Source organism: Lepidothrix coronata, unplaced genomic scaffold (assembly GCF_001604755.1).
Source record: "Lepidothrix coronata isolate B3197 unplaced genomic scaffold, Lepidothrix_coronata-1.0 Scaffold128, whole genome shotgun sequence".
In the NCBI taxonomy this organism is placed as follows: Eukaryota; Metazoa; Chordata; class Aves; order Passeriformes; family Pipridae; genus Lepidothrix; species Lepidothrix coronata.
In genome coordinates, this window is record NW_016690308.1 from 343,599 (window position 1) to 355,615 (window position 12,017).

The 12,017-nt window shown below is 39.8% G+C and overlaps 1 protein-coding gene across 8 annotated transcripts in view; it reads left to right on the forward strand.

Moving 5' to 3' along the window:
• LOC108503005 (sodium channel protein type 5 subunit alpha-like) overlaps positions 1–11,736 on the forward strand; it is a 224,290-nt gene extending 212,554 nt beyond the window's left edge. For all 8 annotated transcript variants that reach the window (XM_017826522.1, XM_017826524.1, XM_017826525.1 and 5 more), the window contains 5 exons: positions 2,401–2,454; positions 3,732–3,869; positions 5,196–5,300; positions 5,799–6,069; positions 7,813–11,736. In XM_017826522.1, coding sequence (XP_017682011.1) covers positions 2,401–2,454; positions 3,732–3,869; positions 5,196–5,300; positions 5,799–6,069; positions 7,813–9,047 — 1,803 coding nt within the window. In that variant the 3' untranslated portion in view covers positions 9,048–11,736. The remainder of the gene's footprint in view (positions 1–2,400; positions 2,455–3,731; positions 3,870–5,195; positions 5,301–5,798; positions 6,070–7,812) is intronic.
• Positions 11,737–12,017: the final 281 nt, after the last annotated feature.

A 12,017-nucleotide genomic window follows, 5' to 3' on the forward strand; every position in this document is an offset into this window, starting at 1 on the left:
AAAAAGAAAAAGAAAAAGAAAAAGAAAAAGAAAAAGAAAAAGAAAAAGAAAAAGAAAAAGAAAAAAGAAAAAGAAAAAAAAAAAAAAGAAAAATAAGACCAACCCCCCAAAAGTTTGCAGATTTAAGGGCTTGCTTTATTTTAAGGCACCGTTTGATTTGAGGGCAACCAGTGCTATCCCACCTATCCTCCTCTCTACTAATTTACTGCATTGCATCTCTAACCACCAGTCAAATAACAAAATGTAATCCCATCCCAAGACGAGTTTATCGGTAGATAATCTCATCACATGACAGTTTCAGTAGAAAATGGTGTTTCTCTGGATAGCTTCCAGGCAGGATAATATCACAAGCACTCCCATGAAGATTTTGTCACTTCCTTATCCAGAGTGTAAGTGGTTACTAATTCCAGATAAATAATTTATTTTCTCAGTGTTATATTTCTTTCATTCTCAGTATCTTTTACCCTCTGCAGATGAAGTGTCTAGGGAAGCTTTCCAGAAACCCTGTGGATTTTTAATTCTCTTACTGTTGGACAACTGGGGAAAACAGAAAATCACAGCACTTCATTCCCTTAATATTTATTTTTGTCAGATCACTTCATCATCTGTTATCACTACAAACCACTGTGCCTTGCAGTAGAGTCTCCCGTGTCTGTGGTACACGTTGAGGGGTAAAATAGCTACTCAGGAGAAAAGATTTCCTCCCAAGTGGGAGAAAAGTACAGGCTAAGATCATATCATTTTGTACCACAGGGAAAGGATTTCTTATTTCATCCTGTCCACCCTTCCTGAATGGCACTTTGAGCTGAAAGCTGTAAGCGGTTGTAATGACACCAGAAAACCTTTCATCAGATTAGAAAGAGAATGGCAAAAAAGGAAAATATTACAACACATAAGGGGTATAAGCATGACAGGTTCAAATAATTATTTGTTTTAATAAAACTGCTGATCGTTCCTGTAAATACTTTTCATCTAAAGTGGTTTTTAACACACGGTACCATGGAAGAGATTTTCCAAAGGATTCTCGTTTGGGAGAGTCCATTAATCTCTTTCAACCAGTAGATAAAAATGTGCAGCCTTTCAAATATTGTTTTATATATACTCTCATGAGAAATATGATTGACCTCTTGTACAACATTTTCCTTTGGCTCAGTAACATTCAGAAGAAACTGGGAAGACATCATTACCTCCAGGACTTAATATAATAAGAGAGAGTGTATAGTGGAGCATTTCTAAAATCACTGGATTTGCCTCAGCACAACTGCCTGGGTTTCTCCTGGGAACCTCTGGCCAAATTCCTATTAGCCTTATCTGGAATTGTGTGCCCACACAACAAGAGAAAATTCAACCTAAGTGTCAGTAGGATGTAAAAAAATATGGGGTGTGGGTCTTTCATGCATGCTAGTGTAAATCTGATTAAATGAAAAATGCCTTGTTATCTGCTCACACTGAGTTAGATTCAGAGTGAGTCTAAATGGGTCAGAAGTCAAATGAGAAACAACACTAGAGAACTAATATGAAGGTAATGGGACTTAGGCCAGAGTCAGACCTAATGCCAAGTGTGTTTGGCATCAGGCTATGTCTAATAAGATGCTTATATTGAGATCTAAGAGTCATGGTTTTGCTACAGAATAGTAAAAATCACTTCCATGTGTTTCTCCTGAGATTTCTGTCCCTGCTCTTTCTCCATTGAAGATTCCAGTAAGAGACACTGACTTCTGTGGAATTCTTCCTTGTTTAAACAATTTTAAAGAAAAATTAAACCCCCTGATTTAAGAAAAATAAAGTCTGACCAGTAAAGCAGATCGAGTTTCCAGGGCCAGGCTCACAGCAAGTGTTGATTGACTTTGCTCCTTTCAAATCAGCTGTGATTTGTGCAGCTCCCTGGGCTTTACCACTGTCTTGACTTGTCCTGGTTTAAAAGAGGGCAGAGTCCAAGCTTCAGTGGGATCCTACAACATAGTTGTCAGTATGAGCAGGCAGTATGCATGGGATCCATCTCACCTGGACCAGGACTTGTGCAGGACAACACTCTTTGTTTTATGTGCAGCTGTTATCTCTTCATTACTTGAAATTCTTAAGGTCAAAACTTCCAAAGATTTAATTGCCATGTTTTCTCTCCTTCTTAAATTCTCTTTTAAAGCCCTCTATCTTATCCCTACAAGTACAGAAAATCAGGAAACACAAATGGGAAAATCCAGGAGAAAAACATTCTGGAATGATTTTAAATATCCAAATGAACATAAACTCATGGATATGTATTGCTTTAAAAGGCAGACAGTCCATTAATTGTGAAGAACATGCTCAACATTGCATTTTGAAAGTTCAGCACAGAGATGATGTTCTAATTTCAAGATGTACTTATTTAATTTGCTTATATATAATGTGGTTTTTTTTCAGGCCACATTTAAAGGCTGGATGGATATTATGTATGCAGCAGTGGATTCACGAGAGGTAAGTCCCTGCATGGAAATTAATCATTTCCTTTTCCATTGACTTTTGCAGCACTCAAGATGCTTAACAATAAACACAACAAAAAAATTGCATATAGGTTGCCAGTCCCAGTATTATTCTGACTGGGACAGTTGCAGACCTTCACTTTTTGCAGCTGCTACTGAAGCATCACAACCTTGAGATTAAAACAAATGCAGCTCTACACTGAAGGAGCATGGAGGGATTTCTGGTAAGGCAAGAGGATGGTGTGAGCTTTAAACTCTGGCTTGAGATGTGCTGGAGCTCTGGGTGCTGGTGACTGCCCAGGTCTTACCTGCATCCTCTACAGCTACCAGGTTTCCTTAAGAAAAATGCATTTCCTTTGCTAAATCACATATGGGTTTGTTTGTTTTTTATGAAGGACTTATTTTCTCCTTTTCCTCTATTAATAATATTAAAGGAACAAGTTTACGCTTGCTGTTAATTTTTGAGAGAGCTGTCTGGTACTGGGAATTTGACAAGGCTGAATTCAGTGATAGGCAGTCAAGGCTTAAATGGAGGAATAAGGGATGGGAACACCTCGTGGCATCATAGAAGCAGAAAAGTACCTTTGCAGAAAATAGCTCATGATGTTTATTTATTCTGGTACTACATGTACACATGTGTATCCTCCCTAATGCTGAATGAAACTCATGGGTTACCCTTGAGAAAATACAGCATTTTGGGAATGCAAGTTCCTGGCACCTTGTTTGCATACCTGTTGCTGATGGGGCAAATCTGAGCACCATTGTCAAATGTAGAGGTGACTTGAGGTTATTGGCCTGCGTTGCTCAGTTATTCAGCAAAAGATCTTATTTGATTCCACCCTTCATTAAAAAAAAATTGTACTTATAAATACAGTTTTTTTCAGTAGCATTTAATTATACTGGATCACAGTTCTGGTTTTTATAGGTTCCATTAGACCATATAAGTTTTAGAATAATCAAAAAGTTGATTCTTTTCCCCTTCTGGGTTCTAACTGAGAACATTTTAGAGGATTTATTCTGGCCTTGCACTTTCTGGAGCAGTGTGATCACTGTGACAGTCTTGTGGAACATTGCTGAAATGACTATGGCAGTGCAGATGCCAATAGTAAACTTCAGAGATCGAGGAGAGCTGACTCTGTTCATGGGAGTGACACCATTTTTTTCACGTTTTATAATTTTTATTGCTATTGGACTGTTCTCATTTAACTGCATCAGTATTTTGATGTGTGCAGAGATGGTGTAATTTTCACATTTTCCCTTCTCCCTTTGCAGTACGAGGAACAGCCTGAATGGGAATATAATTTATACATGTACCTGTACTTTGTGATTTTCATCATCTTTGGGTCTTTCTTCACATTGAACCTCTTCATTGGTGTCATCATTGACAATTTTAACCAACAAAAGAAAAAGATAAGTACTGCATATGCTACATATCATCTTGTGATTGCTGCAGAGACCAGGTCAAGGAACAGATTTATCAGCAATGGTTTTGTCACAGTAGCCTCAAGATTAGCAGTGGCAGAGCAACTGCAAAAACCACCTTACAGGATTTTTACAAAGGCACAGCTGTAGCAGTCCCTTATGTCCCCATAGCATGAACATCCTGAAAATATAGGCTGGGGGATTCCCTCACAGAAAGCAGAAGGGCAGCTTCAGGCAGAGGGGGTCTCTGGCACAAACTTTGACACAGAGGCACAGACCGTCATGGTGTCCCCTGTGCACAAATACCATCATCCCTCCAAGAAGTCCATCCTGCTCTCCTCAACCAATTACCTGCCCCAAGGTACCTGGCAAGGGCCAGGGAGGAGCAACCTGGCTTGGGAGTTGTATTTCTCACTGCTTGGTAGGCTCTAAACACAGGAGTGGGGTTCTTCTATTTCCCCCGCTCACCCTGGACCTACCTTGAGTGCTGTCAGAACCTGAGTCCTGCTCCTCCATCATTGCCTGCAGTACTCTCTGCCTCCTGCCCCTCACATCCATGTGATGAGCAGCTCCCAGCACCGCATCTCAACAAACCCATCAGATTGTTGTTTAACCCCAGCCAGCAACCAAACCTCTCACCTGCCCACTCGCTGCTCCCATGACGGTGTGGGGGAGAGAACTAGAAGAGTAAAAGCGATGAAACCCTGGAGTTGAGATAAAGATTGTTTGTTAGGGAAAGCAAAAGCCACGCACAAGCAAAGCAAAACAATCCACCAGTTCCCATGGGTAGGCAGGTGTTCAGCTATCCCCAGGGAAAGCAGGGCTCCATCACACAGAATGGAGGCTTGGGAAGACAAAGGCCATCATTCTGAATGCCCCCTTTGCCCGTCTTCTTCCCCCAGCTTTGTATACTGAGCATGGTGCCACACAGTATGGAATATCCCTTTGGTCAGCTGGACTCAGCTGTCCCAGCTGTGTCAGCTCCCAGTTCCTTGTGCACCCCCAGCCTATTCATGAGTAGGGTGGTGAGAGAAAAGCAGAAAAGGCCTTGAGAAACTGTGTGAGCCCTGCTCAGCAATAAAAACATCCCTGTGTTATCAACACTGTTTTAGACACCAGTCAAGCATAGCCCCATCCTGGTTACTGTGGAGAAAATTAGCTCTATCCCAGACAAAACCAGCTCACCTTCTTAGATATTTTGAGGAAAGCTATATTAAAAGGAAAATGAAATGGGAGAGTATACAGCCTTGAACTTTGGAGTGGGTCAGTGGAGTTCTCTTCGTCAAAAGTAATGGTGTTGTTCTCACCCTATACTTAGGTGGCCAGGACATTTTTATGACAGAAGAACAGAAAAAGTACTATAATGCAATGAAAAAGCTGGGATCTAAGAAACCTCAAAAGCCAATCCCAAGGCCACTGGTAAGAACAGCATAATTCAGTTAAACTTTGTGTAATAGCTGAATGTTTTTTTAGTAGAATAAATGCAATTCAACTTTTTAGTATAGGAAGGTTTATTGCTCCCAGATGAAAGGCACTTTGTAATTATATGTTTTGATTTTGGATGATATTTGCAAGTTCATTGACCTGTGGTACAAATTCCCACTGTTCTGCAGCATTTACTAAAATTCCAATTTACATATGCCATTTACTTATTCCGGTGGCCACCTGCCTGCATTGAATAAATTCATGGCCACAGTCCAGTGTCTTGTTTTCAGTAGTTTCAAGAAGCATTAGGAGTAAATGGGTTTGAAAACTCTATCATAAAACCATTCATCACCATCTTTAAGTTTATGAAGTTCTCATCAGAAGCAGTGCATATTGCCTGTTTTCCTCTACTTTCTGATCAATTAGGAGACAATTATGTTGTCATTTTGGCACAGCTCAATTTTCCTAACTAAACCCTCTCCTTTCCCCCAGAACAAATACCAAGGTTTTATTTTTGATGTCGTCTCAAAACAAGCCTTTGATGTCTCCATCATGATTCTCATCTGCCTTAACATGGTTACCATGATGGTGGAAACGGATGACCAAAGTCAAGAAAAAGTCAACATCCTCCATAAAATCAACATGCTTTTTGTTGCCATCTTCACTGGAGAGTGCATCTTCAAAATGCTGGCTCTGCGACACTACTACTTCACCAATGGCTGGAACATATTTGACTTTGTGGTCGTGATTCTGTCCATCGTAGGTAGGTGACCCTGGCTTTTCACACCCAAAACTCCAAAGTTAAAAAGGGAGACATAAAACTTATTGACAAAGTTAAAGGCTTTGTGCGGTAATGTACTCTATCAGCTCAGAGAACTGAATCTTAAACACACTTTTTTTAGTATGTAATTTTAATCTAACATAGCACTGCCAAACAATAACTGGTGTGATCAGCAAAATTATGAGGTTTATCATACCTTTATTATCATATCTTTATTATCATACCTGAACACCCTTATGGTGATAAAACACGGTCCAGAACTGGCCCACCACATACACTTAACACCTGTGTAACAGCCAAAGATAGAGAAGTAAAAAAGCCACATGAAAAAGGGCATGTGTGGATTGTTATTGTTTTGCTATTTATTTTTTGTTACAACAGTATGAAATAGTCCTTCAGGGCAGGTTTGAGCAGTGCAGTGAGTCTGGCTGTTCTCAGCCCCGTTGTCACTAGAGCTCTGCACCCTCATATATCCAAGGGATGAAACAGAAAGGCACAATTTTATTGTTAGTTTGTGCTTTTTGCTGTTCTGCAGCCCCAACCCCAGATCATACATTAAATGCTACAGAAGTGCAGTTCAAGTGTGAGTTTGAAATCCTACCAAAATTGTTTTCATTACAGTTGGAAATAAAGTAGCAACTGGAAGATGGTCAGCTGATCCAGTGAGCAAAAGGAGCTCAGAAATTCAGCTCTTCCAAAAGAAAGCTTCCATTTTGAAGGGGGGAAGAGTTAAATGAAAAAGTGTCATGTTAGGAAAACAGAGACCTCTTGTTGACTGATGCTCTTTTTGCACTAAATGGACCAGGGAACCTGCAAGGTGCCAATGCAGATCTCCAGTGCCCAGAGAGCAGCCTGTGCTTTGGGGGCCTTGAACGGCCTGGATTTCACAGATTTGGGTCACCCAGGGAACATTACTGCCATGCAGCTGTCATCAGAACCTTGATGCTAGGTGCCCTGGGTATGCCCATAGCAGTCAATTAACCAGAGGTGTCACGTTGGTCATAGTGCTCCCTGTGATCAACCATGTCATTTCAGTGTCAGAGGCCTTGGTCCATGCCAGGGAACCCTCTTCCAGGTGGGACACATGAGCTCAGCACAGCTCAGTGCAGCCAGAGACTGTTGGCATCAGACAGTCTGCACCAAGGGCTCTGTTTCTGCTGGGAGAGTTTAGTTACAGGGATGCAAGCTCATGTTGTTAGACCTTAATCCCCTCCCAGCCCATCAGGGAAACTGGAAAAATTTATAAACATCCAACCAGCCAAGTGGCTGCACAGTAGAAACCTGCACTGTTCCAGTGATGGCTCAGAAAAACAGGCCCAGCACACCAGCACTTCAGTGCTGACTCACTAATATTTTACAGACAAAAATGTGGTCATGTCAGAAAAATTCTGACCATCTGCACTCAGGATAAATTTCTCAGGTGGGTCATGGCCAAAAGCTGCAGTTATTTGTGTCCTATCTCAGTTGGTCCTGGTTTATCATCTGCAACAGGAAAACTTTCCCTTACTGAAACTGCCACTACCATTCTTTGCTCATAATGTCAACACAGTCTGTATGGATCAAATGGGCATCAAAGCACCAACAATGCCATTCCCTTTATTGCAGGCCTTCCAGTCTGGGGAACTTTTCATTTATTTTCTCAATAATCCTGACTGATGGCTTTAAAGGGAAGCCTGGGATTATTTTCCATGTACTAACTCGCTGTTTGTCTCTTTTCTTTTCAAGGCACTGTACTTTCTGACATCATCCAGAAATATTTCTTCTCTCCCACACTCTTCAGAGTCATTCGTTTGGCTCGGATTGGCCGGATCCTAAGACTCATCCGGGGAGCCAAAGGAATTCGAACTCTCCTGTTTGCCTTAATGATGTCCCTACCTGCTCTGTTCAACATTGGCCTCTTGCTTTTTCTGGTCATGTTCATTTATGCCATTTTTGGCATGGCTAACTTTGCCTATGTTAAGAAGGAGCATGGGATTGATGACATGTTCAACTTCCAAACCTTCGCTAACAGCATGCTCTGTCTCTTCCAAATCACAACGTCAGCTGGATGGGATAGTCTTCTCAACCCTATTTTAAACACTGGACCACCATATTGCGACCCAAACCTTCCTAATGCAAATGGTTCAAAGGGAAACTGTGGAAGCCCTGCTGTAGGGATTTTATTCTTTGTTACATATATCATTATATCATTTCTCATTGTTGTAAACATGTATATAGCCATTATTTTAGAGAACTTCAGTGTAGCCACTGAGGAAAGTACAGAGCCTCTAAGCGAGGATGATTTTGATATGTTCTATGAAATCTGGGAGAAGTTTGACCCTGAAGCCACTCAGTTTATTGAGTATTCTGCACTTTCAGACTTTGCAGACGCGCTATCAGAACCTTTGCGCATAGCGAAACCAAACAAAATCAAACTCATAGCGATGGACCTGCCCATGGTCAGCGGAGACAGGATCCATTGCTTGGATATTTTGTTTGCTTTTACGAAAAGGGTGCTAGGAGAATCCGGAGAGATGGATGCCCTTAAAATACAGATGGAAGAAAAGTTCATGGCGGCGAATCCGTCTAAGATCTCTTACGAACCGATTACAACAACTCTCAGGCGGAAACAAGAAGAGGTCTCTGCTATCGTCATCCAGAGGGCCTACAGGAGACATTTGTTCCGGCGCTCCATGAAGCAGGCATCTTACTTGTACCGGCAGAGAACTTTGGAGAGCAGCATCCTCGAGGACGATGCACCCGAGAAGGAGGGTCTTATTGCGTTCATGATGAACGAGAACTACGGCAGGCCAATAGACAAATCCGAAACTCTGTCCTCCACCTCTTTCCCTCCATCCTACGACAGCGTCACCAGGGGCACGAGCGATAATCTCCAGCTGAAGATAACGGACGTGAGCAAAAGCGACGAGGCTATGGATTGTCTTCTCTCACCGGACAACGATAAGGAATCAATTGTTTAAATGTTTGTTTAGAATGCTTTAAAATATTGTTTACAGAATGTAATGCTGTAACTACACAACGATTGAAGCAGCCTTCTTATTAAAAATTAGTTGCAAAAGAAACAATGGAGTTTTTACCCTTAACTACAGGAGTCTAATAAGTCGTATAACCTTTGACCCTGCTCTTTTTGACTTGGTTCAATATTTATATTTATATATGCACAGGAAGAATCTTTGCAGGGTCATAGCTGTTATATCAATGGTGTGAATAAGAATAGGCTAGACTGTAAAACAGTAAACACAGTGTATATCTATCCACAGATAAAGCCTGGCTGTATAAATTCATTTAAGGTCTTACTCATATTAGTGTGTTTACTTATGGCGATGTATGACCTTGCATTCTAAAAAGAAAAAAAAAATATCACAGCTGCTGTAGCAAAATGTAACACTTACTGTATATGTTGTGAATGGTCTTTCATAAATTTGTTATATTTGATATTTTTTTACTTAAAAAAAAAAAGTCTCTTTTTCCATGGAGATTATTGATCCTTACACTCTTCATGATGAACTCTGAGTTAAGGTAATAGGAACTTGTGGGATCCCCATCGCTTGAAGAGGAAAGTTGTTGCAAATAAAAGTATCAAATTAGCAACATTTAAACTGTTTATTACACTAAGCCCTCCCTCTTGGGACTTGCAGCTGCACGTCAGCAGAAACACACAAAAAAACCACCAGAACAGCAAATGATGTCAAAACAATGAGAGAAATGGCTTCAGGAAACTAGACAGTAATGGATCCTGTTTGTAAAACTGTTAATAAAAGCACTAATTTTTTAGTATGTTTCAAGATTCTGCTTTGAAATCCGCAATCAAACTCGCCATAGAAGTAGCGCATCACGTTTGTGTGTAGTGCTCCAAAGCACCATCTATGCTGGCAAAGTTTCTGTTAAGGTAGTGGGATAGGATATGTTTTCCCCAGGAACACTGAGCTAAGCAGCCTTACTGGGATCTCTGTGCATCAATATTGCTCACAAAAATACTACTACTACTAATAATAATAATAATCAATCAATGCCAACTGGGCCGCACAGAACGGCTGTGACAGTGTGATCGAGAAGGTGGGAGGGGAATTGCCTCTGGATCTGTACATAAATTTTGAGGTTTTGAATCCTGTTTACTCAGTGTCCATCTTTCATTTTCTCAGATGGTACAGTTAGATTTCTGGGGAAGGACAAGAAATACAGGAACCAATAAAAAGAATCTACTAGATAATAGATATATCCTCATTCCTGTAGGCAAAGTAATATTTACAGTTGATGTGTCCCTCAGCTTCAGGCCAAAGAAATGACAATGGGGTGAAAGGTGGATGTGTGGCTGTAGAAAAGTATTAGAGGTTTTACGTGCTAACATAGATTATTATTTATTATTAATCTTTCAGCCTCGATAGAATGTGAGAAATTATTTATGGAATATAGAGACAAGTCCATCACTACAGACAAGTTCTTTCTTTTTCACTTTCAGACTGATTGTACTTGGGTTTGGTTGGACTTCATGGAAAATCTTGAGATTTCTGTAATGAGCCATTGCACTTTAAGGAAGAGTAACTGTGCTTTTCACCTTGGAGAAGCAAAGATTTCAAGAATGTATTTAAGGTGTATTGTCATTAACATTTAGTTACATCCCAGGTTGTATAGGAGTCAAAAACCACATGGGGTTGGCAACAAGAATTAAAACAACATGTTACAGTCAAGTTTATCTATGACCATTGTTATCTGTCCTCTAAACAAGTCAGAATATGTAAGACAACATGTCAAAAGGATGACAATGTATCTGTGTAAATATGGGCTAATAATATTCTCTCCATTCATTGAGAGGTGTCTCAGGCATTCACTTGAGAGTGGTCTATTGGTTAATTCAGAGGATTTGCCATCAGGATTCCTGGGGTCTATTCCTGATTCTTACTACATGATTTTTAGGCAAATAATTTAACCTATCTGTGCCTCAGTTTACCCATCTGTAAAATGGGAATAATAATACTTACCTACCTCACAGGGGTGTTGTAAGACTTTCTGGTTGCAAAGTGCTATAAGGGAATGAACCGTACTATATAAGTATTATTATAATCATGCTCTCTTGCCCTTTTAACCCCATGTCTATGGTGTATAACATAGGGCTGTTCCTCTGGGCATTTTGTTGCCTTTAAATCTTGTATGTAATTAGATTCTAACTTAAGGGGACTACTCTTCGTTCCTTGAAGTGAAAACTCTCTTTATTCTTTCCCCCCTCCCCACCCCTAACCTCCCCCGAAAAAAAACAGAATTGCTCAAGGCTTCTCAAATTAGAGAAACTTTATACAAATTCCCTGTGTATTTATGCTGTAATGTTATTCTGACTGTACATATCACCCAGAAAGAGTATGCGATTTTTATATTTATATGCATATATATATATACACACACATACGTATATCTATACATATATATGTATCTTGTGAGTTTATAGAGTGGCTGACACTCAGAGGACACGACTTACTGATTAAAATGTTTTCTCCTCAATGGGATTTATTGATCATTAGCAACAAGCTGCTGCCTATAATGAAACTGTTTAATTAGAAAATAGTACATTCATTACTTGCTGAACAAGCATTTATTGGCTGACAACTAGTAAAATTATTTTCCTTTCAAAGCTTTAAAATATAAAAAAAAAAAAAAAGTGGGAAAAATGCTAAGAAAAAGGAGAATTTCTCATGTGTTTTCTCCTCAATGGGATTTATTGATCATTAGCAACAAGCTGCTGCCTATAATGAAACTGTTTAATTAGAAAATAGTACATTCATTACTTGCTGAACAAGCATTTATTGGCTGACAACTAGTAAAATTATTTTCCTTTCAAAGCTTTAAAATATAAAAAAAAAAAAAGTGGGAAAAATGCTAAGAAAAAGGAGAATTTCTCATGTGATTTTTTTTCACTTACAATGTAAACTGTTTGAAAC